The 16881-nt window shown below is 39.2% G+C and overlaps 4 protein-coding genes across 6 annotated transcripts in view; 3 read left to right on the forward strand and 1 right to left on the reverse strand.

Annotated features, from left to right (window-relative positions):
- The first annotated feature begins 1771 nt into the window (after nucleotides 1-1771).
- LOC131667989 (uncharacterized) lies at nucleotides 1772-3304 on the forward strand. Its single transcript, XM_058941779.1, has 3 exons — nucleotides 1772-2047; nucleotides 2225-2447; nucleotides 3142-3304. Coding segments are annotated over exons 1-3 (258 nt in total). The 5' UTR covers nucleotides 1772-2045; the 3' UTR covers nucleotides 3175-3304.
- Nucleotides 3305-4307: 1003 nt separating this feature from the next.
- LOC131667988 (stAR-related lipid transfer protein 7, mitochondrial-like) lies at nucleotides 4308-6598 on the forward strand. Its single transcript, XM_058941778.1, has 7 exons — nucleotides 4308-4341; nucleotides 4901-5096; nucleotides 5186-5343; nucleotides 5420-5688; nucleotides 5765-5892; nucleotides 5966-6105; nucleotides 6195-6598. The coding sequence occupies exons 2-7, from the start codon at nucleotides 5050-5052 to the stop codon at nucleotides 6581-6583; spliced, it is 1131 nt and encodes a 376-aa protein (XP_058797761.1). The 5' UTR covers nucleotides 4308-4341; nucleotides 4901-5049; the 3' UTR covers nucleotides 6584-6598.
- Nucleotides 6599-7171: 573 nt separating this feature from the next.
- On the reverse strand, nucleotides 7172-9414 carry LOC131667987 (DNA-directed primase/polymerase protein-like). 3 transcript variants are annotated; one of them, XM_058941777.1, is made up of 4 exons: nucleotides 9327-9414; nucleotides 8363-8709; nucleotides 7462-8261; nucleotides 7172-7396 (listed from the first exon to the last, which is right to left on the reverse strand). In XM_058941777.1, the coding sequence occupies exons 2-4, from the start codon at nucleotides 8696-8698 to the stop codon at nucleotides 7198-7200; spliced, it is 1335 nt and encodes a 444-aa protein (XP_058797760.1). In that variant the 5' UTR covers nucleotides 8699-8709; nucleotides 9327-9414; the 3' UTR covers nucleotides 7172-7197. The 3 variants fall into 3 exon arrangements, with proteins under 3 accessions (XP_058797760.1, XP_058797759.1, XP_058797758.1); XM_058941776.1 differs by having other exon boundaries at nucleotides 9208-9344; XM_058941775.1 differs by lacking the exon at nucleotides 9327-9414 and adding an exon at nucleotides 8834-8953.
- A 3077-nt stretch (nucleotides 9415-12491) lies between these two features.
- LOC131668035 (atrial natriuretic peptide receptor 1) overlaps nucleotides 12492-16881 on the forward strand; it is a 70112-nt gene continuing 65722 nt past the window's right edge. The window contains exons 1-4 of the mRNA XM_058941851.1: nucleotides 12492-12767; nucleotides 12852-13022; nucleotides 13091-13265; nucleotides 13577-13785. Of these exons, the coding sequence (XP_058797834.1) occupies nucleotides 12539-12767; nucleotides 12852-13022; nucleotides 13091-13265; nucleotides 13577-13785 (784 nt within the window). The 5' untranslated portion in view covers nucleotides 12492-12538. The remainder of the gene's footprint in view (nucleotides 12768-12851; nucleotides 13023-13090; nucleotides 13266-13576; nucleotides 13786-16881) is intronic.

The raw sequence follows: 16881 nt of genomic DNA on the forward strand, positions 1-16881 counted from the left end.
TATTAGAAATATAGGAAAAATTTCTATCTATTCTAGATGGTTAAGGTTCATAAATTATTAATCCTTTTCCTGCTCCTCGACGTTATTATTATAGAAGTTGGAACAGCCACAATGGGTATTTCGATCATTTAATAAACGTTCCAGGTTTCTCTCGTGAAGTTCTTGCATACATTAATTTTCAATAAAGTTAACATTTACTACAGCAGTGTATGTATATGTCACGCGGCGGTGAAAATATTTACGCGGGTGCGGGCACAACGAGTGAGTCCACGCGAAGTCGGACTGTTGACGAGGATGCGACGACTTACGTGACTAAATCGACGCGCATCGCAAACAAAAAGCCATTTGCTGAAAAGCTTCTCGAGTCGGTGACTACGGCGCGGCACAAGTCTCGTCTCATGTGCAAATAGCTTTGATTAGTTGTCCTCCGTGGCTTCTTCGCCTAATAGAAAAAAAAAACTCAACAGCAAGAAAAGAAAATCAAACGTTCGAAAGGAGCTCTTTTCCTCGTCTCCTTTTGAGAAAATGAAAAAGAAGCCCCGACGCCGACGTCCGGTCTCGTTTTCCGTCTTCCCTAGCTGGCATTAATGACTTGTGAAACGTCGCCCGGCGACTCGTGGCGCAAGCTTGGTGAATAAACTTCCCCCGTGACGGTTCAGTTGGCCCGCACGTCCATTCGTCACTGGCGACGCTCTTCTCCGACGCTTGCGACTTGCTTTGAATTTCTCGGATTGCTTTACCAGCAGCCTAATTCCAAGTAGACAGACCGTGTAATATTTCGTCGAGAATTCATTTGCACGCTGATTAAATGACCCGACTGTATGCCGATTGAGTTAAATTCGATGTGCGGCTTTTTAACTTTGCGCCGAAAATTCGAGGAAATCGAATTTACATAGATATTGCGTGACTGTGTACTTTTTAATCAAAGTAAAAATGCAAAAAAAGTCGAAAAAGAGATGTAAAATATCGTAGCTGAAATGAATAAAACGCATTTGTTTCTTCGAACGGCATAGATTTTGAAAGCTGGCCTCACGCGATTATAGACAATGTTGATTTTTCTTGTATGCAGTCAAGCCGATAGAATGTTTTCGGCTTTGAAAAAGAGAGCGTACTAGCGAACGCATCATTCCATAAAAAAGGCATTCGGTGCAATATTAATGAAAATTTAATTCAATTATTAACGAATTCATTTAGTATTATTAATATTAATGAATTAAAACTGTTGGATATTATGTGAAATTGGGCATGATGGTGATAGATCCATTTGAAAATTGAAATTGCAGTTTTAAAGTATTAATAGCTTGGGTATTTCGGTTATCAAAGCGCTTATCCACGCAAGAAATGCCAACTAAACTAGATTAAAATTCGTAATTAAGAGAGCCGAAAATTATTTACGAATCCAATACGTAAATGGGATATCTATCGGATGCTCAAATACGTATAAGGCGGAATCAAGCGAAACGTTCGTCGATCGCGTCAATGAAGTTTCCTTCGCAATTAGCATGCTATTGAATTGGTTGCGCTGTACAATCGCAGGAAAACGTTTGATGAGCGCGCGTCGTAATTGCTGATCGACATTTATTTTTGTTATTTTTATTCTCGCTCGCTGAAAGGGATGCTGCCAAGAGACAGCGATATACGGAGCCGGTGAAACCCCTTCGGGCGATTTGCGTCAACACAGTGCACCCGCACATGCGTGCCAAGTGAACGTCCACAAGCGCACGGGGGTTGAAAGTCATCGGCGGTGGGGCGTCGACAACCGATATAAAACTCGGAGTTGCCAGCGGTCGTCCTCGACAAATCATCGTGGAAGCTCAATTCGTCGAAAGCTCGGTGGGAAGGACAGCTCGCTCTCGTTCGACTCTCGACTGCAGGCTCACTGACTTTGCTTTAGCAGAGCCACTTTCACTCGTAGTTCTGCAGCGCATAGGCATCGCCTTTGTCTGCAGATCGCAGCTTTGCATTTGACTTGATTCGAGTGAAAGTTTGTGCCGACAGTGTGTCATAGCGATTTGAGAAGAAGAGCCGCAGACAGTGCGACAAACATGTGAGTTGGTCGGGAGCTTGGCATTTGGGCAACTGCATGAAAAATTCGATGTGCGAAATGATCGGTCGGTTGTAAGGATTGTCGATGTATTTCACTGCCTCGTTCAGGCACCGACTGCAGTGACGAGTATGCCTCGGACACTACTGGGTTTAGTTTGAATGAGCTTGTGTGTCGTAGGCAGCTGCGACTGAGCGTCCTGGCGTTGAGCCTCTGCTTGTGCTTGGCCTTGATGGTGCAAACCGAGGCTCAGCTCAACTTTTCTACCGGTTGGGGCAAGAGGAACCGAGCGCCGCAAGTCGCCAATCAAGAAACCGTCGTCGAATCTCAAGATCGTCACCCCTTCAGGCTTCAGCAGCCTGACCTCGATCTCCTCCTGCGCTACTACCGCAAACTCAAGCAGGTCAGTTTCGACTCAACCGTCTCACCTTCACGTCGATTCGATTTCTATCCAAATACTTCCTCGCCCTTTTTTCCAACTTGCCAGCTATACGAACTGCACTTGGCTCTCAAAATATATAATTAAGCTTAATTCTTCTCTACGGGTGTATGGAACATACTGTTAGCTGAGAAGCTAAAGTGGGAGGCTATTTTACAATTACTTTCCAAGTACTGATTCGACGAATTTTTGACATTCCATCGATCCACACAATTATTATAAATGTGTAATCAAACACACCGCTCAACTGCCGTTGTATGCATTACTGCTGTTCATCAGGTTGATCAACTTTTCCTAAACTTTTCCACAGTTAAAGTTAGTTTTTACGAGAAACTGGTTTTATCTTTAATGAATAGTTGAATTAAATACCGGCTCAGGATATATCATCAGGAAATTGCAAATAATTCGGGAATAGCGACTGGAATTGTATCGCGCGGATAGTGCGATATGAATAACGCTAGCTGCTACATTTTGCGGTTTATTTAAAACGTAATTAATCAATTAACTTATTTGTTTGCTATTGATATTGTACTAGACGAGGCAAATTCAATTAAACATTCGTACACCAGAGTACATTTTGTTATACAATAGTTTTATTGATTTAATGTTTATATTTCCATAGACTTACTCTAATAATTACGAACTTTCTATTTTTTAGATTGAAGCCCAGCGACGTGCAAACTCTGCATAGCTATTGGTTGCGAAGAGAGAAGGATCCATTTTAGTTCGAAAAAAGAAACATTATTATTTATAATCTATATTTCAACAAATTAATTTTAATAAAGTTGTAACTTTGTTCTCAATGGTAAAATCTATACAAACATCCCTACAATATCCTACAGCTTATATCGTACAGATTGTATCGTATGTATACTCAGTTTAGACGGCATTTAGGGCTCCACAATACATTTCTGTAGGTATAGAAAATTTGTCGTGATTTTGCTTCAATTACTTCAAGTTAACTATATACAGTGGATATTTGAAACAATTACTGTAAATATTCACATCTCGGTCATGACTAATCAATTTTGAATTTTCTGAGCAGCCGGTTCTTTCAAAAAAATAAAAAAACCTAGAGAATTTCTTAATTGTTACTTTCGTATTATGAGCATACCTATATTTTAATTTATATAAAAAATAAGCATTACTGACAAATGAAAATTATTATTGGTTGTTTTTTTAATTTAAAAAAATCTGCTATACAAAATACAACCCTTCAAGATTGATTACTCGTAAACTATAGGCCATTTATCGATAAAGAATTGTTTGAAGTATCAATTGTTTAATGTTTAGACGAATCAAAGGACCTGCTAAAAATTTTTTCAAGTGGCTGTATGTCTATGAAAATGTACAAGGAGACTTTGATTAAAAATTTACTTGTCTTAAGTAATCACGATTAAATATGATTGCAACTTTATATTTAATGCATTATAAATGCAGTTTACAATTACTTCCGAAATGTAATTTTTCGATTTTTATAACTAGTTTTATCATTGGTTTAAATTTTCGTAAGATTTTGCAACTTTAATCAATTAAAAACATTTTCATAACTTTAAATGTATTTTTTCATTACGCGAATATTCTGTCAAAAATTCCGTAAATGATCATTTTGCTACTGAAAGATTTCATATTTCAAAGAACACATTTTTACATCGATTTATATATATATATATTATATAATATTAAAAAAGATGTGATTTATACGATGTGTCCTAAAAAAACGACATCTGTTCTTTAGTAATGGTACTTTCTCTATAGTAACATGTATAGATGTATGTAACTGTGCATATGCATGTACGACCTTGTGTGTGAGCAAGTTTATAGGAAGACATTGATAGTTTTCACGCATGTAGCCAATGTGAGGTTCAAAATCGCACTTTTTTTACAAAAGAAAATGAAAAAAAATTAATTTATTTGAAAATCTGTGACAATATTAAAAGTATTAGTTTTTCTAATAAATTAGCGCTATTGTCAATTTGTTCTGATGATTGAATAACCAATACTAAATCTTAACCTAAAAATCATAATTAAGATCATTTGAACTAATTTTTTATAAGTATTTATTTTAGTGTTTGCAAAGACTGCATGTTCAAGCTGAATTTATTTATTACTATCAAATATTTAGAACGACGTAACATTGGCATTCTCCTTAATTACATGAGTTATGTATTTCGCGCCCAATTGAAAAGAAAAGTCTTTTGAAAAATTCAAAATGTATTCACGTTATGTATCAGGAATTTTATTAAAACGTTATAATGCGAATATAAATTGTGAATTTTTGAAAAATCTGAATTTTTTCTCTCCATACTATAAATTGCATGGTAGGTTTAAATACTGTGGTCAAAAAATGAGTGTATGGTTGAGGGAGCAAAGTATTCAAGTTGTTAAAGCTTGTACAAAACAATTTGAGTTTATAGCAGCTCAAAGAATCAGAAGAAGTATACAAATATTTCATCTTTACACAAGAATTTGGGACGAAGTAGCTTTACGAGAATTCATCAGACAATGGAGACGCAGAGCTTCAAAGAATACCAAAGACTTTTTGATTGGTGCTATTGGTGTTACAATGTTCAATTGGGAAACAGAAAAAATACCTGATCAAGAAATGTACAGGTAAAGATAAAAATAAAATTTTACTTGCATAAAATTAAATGAAGTTGCTTTATTTTTACTACTTTTTCATTGAATTTATTAATATTAAGTTACAGTAGAGAAATAGAAAGTATACACAAACTCCGTAATTTAACAGTACTCTGTCCAAAATGTAATTTAAGATTAGTTGTTGACATTAATCAACCAAGTATTCAATATTGTCAATGTACTAAACCACAACGTGCCATTGAGAGAGCTCAACAAGAAGGTAAATTTGCGTGTATTATTTTAAAATTCAATAATTGACAAATATCTCATGATGTTGTTGCCTCATATTTTTTCAGGTATAGAATGGGAACCTTTCTTAGAACGTAATGATATGTTAATGTGGCGAAGGATGGAAAAAGACAATGGAGGATTATATGCTTATAAAATACATGCAACTTATGATGATGTTTCTGCTGAAGATTTTTTGCAAGTCCAAATAGATATTGATTATCGTAAAAAATGGGATGATACTGCTAAACAACTAGAAATCATAGATACAGAACCATCAACCAATGAACCTATCGAAGGTTGCAGTGATATAATTTACTGGGAAATGATTTGGCCAGTATGTTTTTTTTTAATTTAATAGTGTATAATATTTTGTCACATCCTAACACAAACATTGTCTAATTATATTCTAGAGAATGTTTGCAAATAGAGACTATGTGTATCAACGAAGGTGGATGTATGATAAAAATACTGGCATGATCATAATTGTTAGCAAAGGCATGGATCATCCAAATGCTCCAAATAGACCAGATACATATAGGTATTTATAGGTCATGAAATTTACTTTCCACTAAACTTTAAATTACATTCGATACATTCATATCAACTTTCAGGGTGAAAAAGTATTGGTCTTACATGGTTATAAAACCTCTTAAAAGTTTCCATGAACCAGGCATTGAATTTGGATTAACATATTTTGATGACCCAGGTGTTAATATGCCATCAGCCTTGACATCCTGGGTTGCAATGTCAGGTAATAAATTAGTGAAAAAAGCAAATATAGATTTTAATCAAGAACAGAATTTATGAACATATACTAATGTTTCATTTTTGTCAATCAAGGTTTACCAGATTATTTATGTAAAATGAGGCAAGCTTCAAAAGATTATAAAAGTTATAAAACATTGATACAAGAATCTGAAAAATCAGTGTCAACACCATTTATAATTATAAGTAAAGAATTTAGTTCAAATGAAAATGCTGATAGTATTGATGAAAATAAAAGCAAAGAAAGACAGATAGAGAACAATGAAAAAGTTTCAAGTTCTACAGGGATAACAAATACAAAAGACTCTGAAGATGACCCCTCAGAAAAAATTGTTATTCAAGTAGATGAGCTAGCAGATGATAGTGTAGAAGAAAAGAAAGAAGACAGTAATGAGGGTGATCCTCTTCAAGACGTAGAGTCAGGATTTTTAGATTACATTTATTTAGCTAAGTTATTTGCATAACAGAAATTCCGATAAAAAATATCTAAAAAGGATAAAAAAAGAGGTTCAAATAATGTGCAATAACAATTCATAGCAAATTTTATTTTAACAAACAGTAATCTATCGTCGGTGGTGCATAAATTATCATTATAAAAAAGTTAATATACTCTGTGATATTGACTGTGTACAGATTTTGCTGCATAACTTTTAAATTAATTTTATGTATATATTAAACTTTGATTTTTTTTGCAAAAAGCAGATATAATTAATTGCCGCATCTACCCGAAACTGATAGCATTTTTAATATTTTTAATTCTTTGCCAATTGTATTTAAAGTTCAATCAAGTGAAAAGGTCTTGATAGGTGTATATATTCTTGTATAATAGAAAATGCTTTGTTTAATAAAATGCACTCATTGGAATAAAACGTCTTATATTTATAAAATTTATAAATATTTTGACCAATTTGATTTTAAAGTAAATAAAATCTATTAATAAAATTATTCAGTCTATTTCAATGTGTAACTGAATTACATAATAATCACTCACGTAGTTTATATATGAACAAAAAACTCTTGAAATTAAAGAAATATATTGCTGATTTTAAAGCAATTTTTGAGGAAAAATTAATCTTCCCTAACAATTTATAGTTGATAAAACGGAATCTGCTGTATCTGAAAAATGAAATGTTACCTCAACTGGTAAAGCTTTAGGAGTAGAAACAAATCCACGGCAGTCTTCATCATGGCATTTTTGATACATAATTTTATTGATAAGGTCAACAATATAATATATATTGTTACTTTTATGCCATCTACCAATGTTGTCACAATATCTGCAGGAAATTTATTGATTTAATTTTGGCGGATGAAAAATATTTTTGCATATATCGCATCTTACCTATTTCCTATAATTTCAAAAATTATCAGCTGTCTTGTTTCCATATATTTTGTATCTCGAATTTTCCCTGGTTGAACAAATTCAGCAATATATTTATTCAGAGCTGGGTACGGTGATTTTGGATATTCTTTACACATGAAGGACTGCTTTAATCTTGCTTCTGCATTTTGGGAATAAGACTGGATTTGTGCTTTTTTATTCTCATCAAATGTTAATAACATTAACTTCTTTTTCTTTGGTAAATATGAAATTAAGGAATTGATAAATATGTTCATATCTTTATTTTTGACTGTATTATTCCAAACATATTCGCAATCAGAAGCATGAAGTAAGTGAGAATTTTTTCCCCATTTTGTTGCCTTGTAGATTCTAAAATGTCTATTTTTTGTATAGACGTTAATATCTATAAATAATTTCTTTCCCTTATTTGTTTCAACAAATAATTCTGTTAAATTGGATTTGTCAAATTTACTCAGAATATCATGTTCTGTACTTTCACAAGATACAAAATTTATTATATCTGTGCAAATGGATTTTACTAAGTAGCCTACTTGAAAATTATTTTCAAACGCTACTTCTTTAGTATGGAAAATTAAATGCTTACTAAATTTTCCGACTCTTGAAGAATCTAAGTTGATTACTTCATTCCTACTACAAGGATATTTCCAATACTTTTTTATATATTCACACGTCAAGTCTATAACTGTTTGAGTCATCCTAATTCCATTATTATCTTTGTTCATTTCAGTGTTAAATTCGAGATCATAATAGAGAAAACATGGAGAATTTTCTGGGATCACCTGTTTTAATAGAAAATTTTATAATGAATTTTTTATATTATGAAGCATTTTAGATTCATATAAACTAGTTAATTATTTATTATGTAATTAAATTTAAATACCTCATAAAAAACTCTTCTCTCTGGGGGGCAATGTTCAAGATCATTCCAAAAATCTTCGGGATATGTAACAATGAAACGTCTTCTCTCATTCTCATCTTGAAAGACAAAGCAACAAAGAATATCTGGTCCTTGTGAATATTCAGCTGCATCAGCAAGTGCATCAGATTGTTTCCAAAATTCTTTCTTGTAAGGAAGTGGTTCAAAAATTGTTCTATGTCTGTCTTCGTATTCAACAGGTCTTCTATGTTTTGCTTTTTCAATTTTCTTTTCAATACCATTATAAACATTAATTAGAGAATTGCCGTAAAACTTGGTAGACGTTATTGGATCGTTCATTTTTTATTAACCTTAAAATAATAACAAGTGGTTATAAAAAAAATAACTAATACTCTTGCGAATAGCGGATGTATCTTATAATGTCATGTCAGAGTATTAAAATTGAAATAAATCAGTTTCACACATTGTACTAACTATATTAGCAAACTATGTAGTAAGTGAAAGAAAAGTATTAGAGTGACAATCGCAACTATATTATAGAGACTGTGTTTAACTGTCTCTGGTGCTTATACTTTGATGTTTAGTATACCCGCCTAAACCTCTACCTAAAAACTTGTCTCGACACGAATTGAAAGCGCGTTAGCCATGCATGTGCTGCCGGTAGATTGTTATCTATTATCTTCATTATCTCGAAGGAAACGAAGCAAAGGGTCGCTATTTATATTTTGAGCCTTGATAAACCTAGTGTTGTTAGGTATCATTTGACCTTACCATTTGAAAATTTGACCTTTTTAACTAAAATATTCTTTAGAAAGTTTTATGGTTGGAGTATAACTTGTGTTGCTTACATTGACTTGAAAATTTTGTCTCAGCGAAAAATGGAATTATCTCGTGAATCTTTTCGTGCGATGATTTTTTACGACTTTTGACGTGAATTATCAAGACAGAAGTACATCGATCAACTTACTTCGATCTACCTTACTTCGATCTACTTTTGGCGATGAAGCTCTATCCTTTGTCTCTGTGAAACACTGGTAAAACGAGTTTCATCGTCGCCACTGTTCTTTCAACGACGGAAATCGTGCGAACTTCTAAAATCCGTTGTATGTACCTGAAAATATTAATGTGCGCGAACTGATTGCAAGATCGTGATGTGACTTATTGTGAGTTGAGGCATCCTTGGTCATTAGTATGGCGGGCATTAATAAGATATTGTATGAACATTTTGCTGTAAAAAAAGGTTTGTTTGCGTTGGATCCCGCATAATTTGACAAAATCTCAAAAAGATGTTCGTGTCAATTGATGCAAAGAAATTCTTAAGAAATACAATCGCGGTGCATCAAAGGCTATGTATAACGTCTACACAGGTATCGAATCTTGGATTTATGCGTATGAACCTGAAACAAAATAGCAATCCACTGTATGGATTTTCCAAGACAAGGAAAATCCGATAAAAGTGGTTCATACGCGAAGCACTTCGAAGCAAATGATCGCCTGTTCCTTTGGAATAACTTGACGTGTGGCAATTATGTCATTAGAGCATTGTAAAACGGTGAATTCTAAATGATATACAATCATTTGTTTGCCAGAATGTTATATGAAATACGAAAATATAGGCGCCAACGACGTATCATTCTTTACTATGACAATGCAAGCTCTCACATTTCGGCTCAAACAAATGCCTATTTGACCGATCAAAATGTCGAGGTGAATTAATGGGTTATCCTTCGTACAGTCCTGATTTAGCACCAAATGACTTCGTTTTATTTTTAAAGTCATGCATTTGTTGATACATTTAAAAATTATGTTTTGGAGGTACCTCTAATGACATAATCAAAGTGAAAAAGTGTTACGAAAGTTGGTTCAAGCGCATTCGAAAGAGTATTTACCATCATAGAGAATACTTCGAAAAACAATAAAGCTAGTTTCGACGATAAATTACTGTTTTCATTATTAGGCTCAAAATATAAATAGCAACCCTCGTACAGCTAATATAAGAGCCTTGTCTTCTCTATAAGGTTCTTTATAAGACATAACCGTAGACTAGAGGATGAAGCATCTGATGACCGTCGCTATATACTCATGGTGATAGTGTCTGGTATGTTATCGACTTGACAAAAGTAAGGCGCTAAATTACAAACGATATTTATCGATTATATAAAATATTGCATAAAATGTAAACTTGTTTAAATGTATAAATCATCCAAAATTTGTTTTCCAGCCGAAAATTCAAAATTTGTTGATAGGAAAACTTGTTTATGGATGAGCTCGACAGTTAGGGGCTCGATATTTGAAAGAATATAAATAAGTGTTGTTTTACATGACTTTAAAAATATAATATATAACTTCAAAAATATAAGTTATACATGACTAAAAATATAACGATAAACATAAAATGCCACAAATTGACAGCGTTCACTTAATATTACACAGAAAACATAGGGTCTAGCATATAAAAATAATAACAATCTCGTAGAATTTCAAGGTCAGAAAGAATATCTTGGGATTCGTGAGTAAGGATGTGCAGTGGATTGATCTGCGCGCGTAGTCTTATCCGTGTAGTTCTTTTCTTTTGAAGGCGCGCCGCTTACACTGGCTATTTTCGAAGAGTTTATTTGGCTGGAGGCTGCCTGCGTCTGTAAGCGTAACATCGTGGGAGTAGCTCGTGCGATCGCGCGCCTCTACGTCACTATACGGACGAGCGTTGCTTCTCTCTCAAAAGTCAGTCGCAGCGGCATCAACCGAAGTACGATGGCTCACGTGTGCGAAGTACTTGTGTGGCGAAAGCTCCTCTGGGTTCACCGTAGCTACTTGCAGCAAAGCTGGAGCTCGTCGATACTCGCAGCAACGCACGACACGCGCAGAGCGTCGAGTTTATACACTTCCAAAAGGAGTGGCGCGTCGCAAGGGCTGCCAAACGTGCGCGCTGTATGGTCACTTACTTGTTGCGCGTGTCGCGCGTTTGTCGCAGGCGCGCGTAATCCTCCCGCGAGTTTCGATCCGGATCAGCCAACGCTTTCGCCTGACGACGACTGAACAGCTTGGTCGTATCTGCGAGGCAGGTTACCCAGCCAAGATCGCGTAACGCAACTGCTCATGAACTTCATTGAGTTTACGACGCTTCCAGCCGTCGATGGTCACCTGGCTATCCATACACTCACGCGACGGAGTGAAGTTCGGAACGAAAAGTGACAATGGTCGAGCAACAGGTTGCGGAGGCACCGCGTCGTTGGTGTTGCATGCGGCTGTGCAACTCGACGTAACATGCTGTGCTATGTGTGCGAGCCTCAAGAAGACAACGAGCAATGCTATCTGCACGCGTAATAGCGCATCGATTGCCCGTAAATGGAGAAAGATCGTGAGATAGAGAGAGAAAGCGAAAGAACAGCCGTCGAAAAATACGAGGCAAACAGACTCGTGCAACGAGAGTTCGTCGCGTGGAAGTCACCTTTAACGATCCTTCGATTTTTCAGTGCCTCGGCAAATTAACTAGCAACAGCGCTTCGTGCTTTGCTCAACAATGTCGTCAAGTGGCCATAATAATAACTGACTATCGAGGACTTGCGCTTTTATCAGTAGTGTTTTTTGTCATTGAAATGCGCGCATAATGTACCGTTAATCCGCCTGTGGGCCGCATTTGTCAAGACGTTCCGCCGACCAAGGAGGAGAATTCGAGGATCAGCCGCGCGCTTCCAGGGAATCGCCGCGGTTTGCGCTCACTGTTGGCTCCCGAGACAACTGACTTGTCCAAATTCAGGCCTGCGTAGGTCCGACCGTAGCCAAGCGAGCTGTCGGTCGTGTCGTCGAGTCGATACTGCGGAAGAGCCTTGGGCCTAGCAGTGGCGCACGAAGTCGCGACGAACAAATCGAGCGAGCACGGTCTGGCTTTATCAAGTTGCCAGCGAGTCGAGCAATCTGGCTAGTTGCAGATAAGCGAGTACCGAACAGCCGCGGAATTAATCAGCTGCGAGCCAGGAGTGAGGCGCGAGAGCGAGGGGAGGGAACTCGAGAGAGGACGGGCGCGGAGCGGCAGGACGACGAGGAAGACGCCCGAGTGAATTGGCGCTGGATGAAAGGGCTCGGCGGCGGCGGCGGCGGCGGCGGCGGCGGCGGTGGCGGCAGTGGCGGCGGCGAAGACGCGCGGCTCGACGACAGATCGATGAGCGGCCAGCAGTCGGGATGGTGCGGATGCTCGAGTGCCAGCCGCTGCTGCTCGTGCTCGCGCTGCTGCTACTGGCCGCGGGCTCGGCCTGGACCTGCAGGAAGGCCCAGCTGCCCCGCGACTGCGAGGCCCTGTGCAGCCTCGACCGCGCCGGCCGGATCACCTCCTGCGAGCTGCGGGCCGCCGTGCTGCTGCCCGGCGACGCCGCGTACGAGATTTCGCTGCTCAAGGTGCTGCCTGTCCTCCGTAAGTGAGCCCGCCGCGAAGGCCGACCGCGCGCTCGACCGCGACGTCTAACTCGCGCCCCCGGGGCCGCGTGGTCCTTTGCAGATCTGGCGGAGCGTCGGGCGAGGTCGATGGGCCTGCTGCCGAGCTGGCTGAAGCTGCGCTTCCTGCCGCAGGACGACGGCTGCGACGCTACCTACGCCCAGCTCGGCGCCATCGACAGCTACTCCCGCTGCGTGCACGTCTTCTTCGGGCCCGCCTGCGACTACTGCGTGGGTAAGCACTGCGCGGAGCCCTCGATCTGTCGATTTCGCCTGACCGTTCGGACGCTTTCGCGCTCCAAGCGAGCGTCGGCAGGATCGCCAAGTTCCTCAACGCCCCGCTCATCACCACCGGCGGCTTCACCTTCGACTTCACCGAGAAGAAGAGAGTCTGCGAGGACGAGTACTACATGACCGTCCGCATCGGCACTTTGGCCTTTCGTGACATCTCTCTGTTTTTCATCGACTTGATGAGTCGGTAAGTGCCCGCTGTGCAATTACTCGATTGAATCGCCATTCGATAGTTCGCCGATAACCCGATATATGTAGGTGCATGCTCGTCAGCGATAAACTGGAAAATAACGTACCTCGCGCGAACTAAAAATATATATGCGTGCACGTCGATGCCACTGATAAAGCACCGCGATAGCATCGCTTCTTTTTTTAGATATTGCCGCGATGCCCACGCGTCAGCTGATTTATTTACAATTATTATCGTTGACGCGACGAAAGCCTCTTCCTTCGCGCGAACGCATCTGCATCTCCTCCTTGCACGTGTCGCATTTTCAGCCACCGCTGGAGGAAGGTCGACTTGCTGTACGACATGAACGGACAGACACAAGTCGCCGGCCGACATTCCTGTCAACTGATGATGAAAACAATGGTAGAATATCTAAAGAGGAACGAAGAATTAAGCTTTGGTAATTTTGACGTGAGCGTCTCTAAGGTCGAGGATTACGCTGACGTTCTCAGAGAACGCGTGGGGAACGCGTATAGTGGTGAGTAAAAGATCTCGTTGTGCTTATCGTAAAATCCATTTCAAATTGATCTATTGAAATAGCGGTGTTCAGCGAAATGTAATGTACGATAGTTGCTCACGCTGCAGTGAAACTGTTATCGAACGAAACGGATAAGATAGCCCACGCGTCGTTCTTTGCCTTGTCACCCGCGTGCTATTTTTAATGCATCGATGATCGGATCGGCCTAGTGTCTCCTTATTTATTCTTGCCGCTGGCAAACAAGTGAAATGATTATAAGGTACGCATCCACAAAGTGAAAGTCAGGCGGCGTTTCGTAAACGGAGTTGCAGGAGTAGCGCGGTCAGCCGGCAGAAAGCCGCCCATAGATGAAATCTCCGCAGTGGCGCGGCCGCGTTGGAGCTACGTATATACGTCTGATGCGAGGGCAAACACTCGAAGCAGCGACGACCACCCCATTATTGTGGCGCGACCTCAAGCTATAGCCGCGGGCACATGTTGTACGCATACACCTTTCGAGAGAGAGAGAGAGTGTTCGAAAAGGGAGAAAGACAGATTGCGCGCTTTAATTATCGCGCGCAAGCTCGGCCTCTCTATTTCCGCTTGACTATCTCCACAGGCAAACATTAACTTCAGCCAGCTTATGTTTACGGTCTTCGCGCTGTCTCGGCCATCGTTCGCGGTTCTATTGAGCTCGAAACTGAGAGAGAGAGGATTGCTGGCCTCGTTCCCTCTATCCCGTTCTGCAAATTTGATTTACTAACACGCTGATGAGCTTGTGTTTATTGATTCTTCGGATGCTGAGCCAATTAATGGGATTTAGAGCTTGCCATGCTTGAACGAATATGTCGCTGATTTTTCATGTAGCGTATACCGCGTACACGAGCGTGCGTGTCCAAGGTCATTTTGGCCTTTTATCGCGCTTCGATGTCGCTTTTACGTTGAAATTTGCATGTTATGCGCACACGGTACGCGTTGCCCTGTGATTCATGCAACGCTTTTGTGGCCCTCATTTTGATATCTACTACAGATTGAGGGCTTCATTTATTATTTACAGCCCTATACAATTTAAAGGTATTCAAGGTTATATATTCAAAAAAAAGTGAGTGTATCTGAGCTTGCCCGACTAATAAATGTGCGATTGTCCGACCAGATTTGACTATTACTACTTAATATTTGGGTGATTGATTATTCTAGCAGAATAATCCATTTCTAAGACATAGATAGTATTAAAATAAATTTATTTCGACCTTTAATTTATTATTATCACATAAAACTAAGTTTTTTTGCACACTTACAGTCACTCACAATTTTTCGAAAAATAACTGTTTTAAAAATCAACAATATGTAATAAGTGTACGTATAGCTGTTAGACAATTTTAAATGCTCATATTGATATAATACATCTTAGCTTGGTATCCTTACATTTCAGAAGAAAAGCGCTGCCATAAGAGGAAATTTCGTTATAACGACAAAATTTCCCGTGACGTTCGATAGGTTTTTGTGAGAGATCAACTTTACGAACCTTCGTAATGTTTGTCGTAACGATATACCATGCAGCACGACTGTGGAAAGCATGCGCGTACCTACATTATCGACTGGAAGTTTTATATCCCTGATTCGAAAATACCTCGGTGCTTTACCATCCTTCGAGTTGGTCGAAAGCTGCTGTCGATAAAAGCTTTTATAAGCTCAAACCTATCAGATAAGAACTTGACATCAAGTGCGCTCTTCAAAGCATTTTTCAATGGCCTGAAAGTCTGTGTACTATTTTAGTATCGTAGTTGGTCCTCGAAGTTTTTCCATAACTATCAAGCTTAAACTAAAAGCCAATTTTTTCATCGTTTCGACGAATTCGTTACAAAAAAATTTACAAATAACAACACAAGTATTTCAATCGTTTTCAGCTTGCAGTTCTATTATCAAGCCAATTGAAGTCGATCTAAATTAGCTGTGAACTTTTCTGGATCGCGGAAAGAAAAATTAAAGCTGTAAGAGAAAAATAAACTCGAGAAAGTTTTTGTACTGTCTGCAGAATAACAGTTTTGGTGGCTAGTAAGCTTTTGCAAAACTTTCTGTTAAGAGCTTTTCTTTTGCTCGTCTTTAAAGAAACTTTTCTTTACAACTGCTCCCCCCCCCCGGTATTTGGACAAGCGTTCGATATTTAATACTAGCCGAATGTTACGAGTAACAATGGAAATAAAAAAATGTATTCTTTTGCCCGCATCTAGCTCGATATAAATCGACTGCGAACAATGCAAAACTCACAACAAGAGTGAAACGTCCCTAGCGCCGCGCAACAAAATACGATAAATTAAACAAGGCCGGGAAAATAAAATTTATTGGGGCTTTTTATTATATTTTTCGCGCGTATTTCGAGCGCGGGACGTTTGTTCGTGGACGATATTGCAACGGGCCGACGCAGAAGTTGGTGCGAGATTCACGGGCAGCCGAGGTTCGAAGCGAAGGATCGACATTCGTCAAGATTGATTATAAAGTTGCGCCGAGGGGCGCGCGTCGTACGTGATTGTTGTTTGCGGTTCACGGCAAGCTCAGCCAAGTGTTGACCAACTTTGCGCGCACGCACACGCGCATGTACGGCTGTGTCGCGCTAGTCTCGCGCGCACCGCACAAGGAGGAGCGGAACATGCCGCGCCGCGGCGACGACGCCCACGATTTACGATTTCGAGTTAATTTCGTTTGACCGTTGTCACGTGTGCGCACGTCGCGCTTTGATTTGCCCTCTCGTACTCCCCGCTGTTACGCGTCACTTTGACGCGTAGCGAGCGTATAACCATATTACTCCGGAAATTTGATCCCTTTGACGACTGATGTGACTGATGTGACTACGCGAACAATTATCCGAAGGACTTTACGAGCCGTGAAATTCAAAAGTAAGTTCCTGAATTGAAGGCTGTAACGGGTAAATTAAATATGTTCAGGCTCCGCGTTAACTAGTTATTTAAGGCTGAACTCGGAATGCACGAATGCACTCTAGCCTTGAAGAAGCCGTTGGGCTATGGAATGATATGCGAGAGCTGAAGGCAGCAAGAAATAAACTACAATCGATATTCAAGAAAACAATACATACAAATTCGACACTTTATTTGGTGTTTG

The sequence above is a fragment of the Phymastichus coffea genome, unplaced genomic scaffold (genome assembly GCF_024137745.1).
Source record: "Phymastichus coffea isolate CEN01 unplaced genomic scaffold, Cenicafe_Pcof_1.1 PCOF00072, whole genome shotgun sequence".
NCBI lineage: Eukaryota > Metazoa > Arthropoda > Insecta > Hymenoptera > Eulophidae > Phymastichus > Phymastichus coffea.

Excerpts from the sequence above, each read along its gene's own strand:
- LOC131667989 (XM_058941779.1), top strand. Across the intron at positions 2,448-3,141 it reads ACTACCGCAAACTCAAGCAG|ATTGAAGCCCAGCGACGTGC; the intron begins GTCAGTTTCGAC and ends TCTATTTTTTAG.
- LOC131667988 (XM_058941778.1), top strand. The coding sequence starts at position 5,050 with ATGTTCAATTGGGAAACAGAAAAAATACCTGATCAAGAAATGTACAG. Across the intron at positions 5,689-5,764 it reads ACTGGGAAATGATTTGGCCA|AGAATGTTTGCAAATAGAGA; the intron begins GTATGTTTTTTT and ends ATTATATTCTAG. Across the intron at positions 5,893-5,965 it reads AATAGACCAGATACATATAG|GGTGAAAAAGTATTGGTCTT; the intron begins GTATTTATAGGT and ends ATCAACTTTCAG.
- LOC131667987 (XM_058941777.1), bottom strand. The coding sequence starts at position 8,698 with ATGAACGATCCAATAACGTCTACCAAGTTTTACGGCAATTCTCTAATT. Across the intron at positions 8,262-8,362 it reads AGAGAAGAGTTTTTTATGAG|GTGATCCCAGAAAATTCTCC; the intron begins GTATTTAAATTT and ends CTATTAAAACAG. Across the intron at positions 7,397-7,461 it reads TTTGAAATTATAGGAAATAG|ATATTGTGACAACATTGGTA; the intron begins GTAAGATGCGAT and ends AATTTCCTGCAG.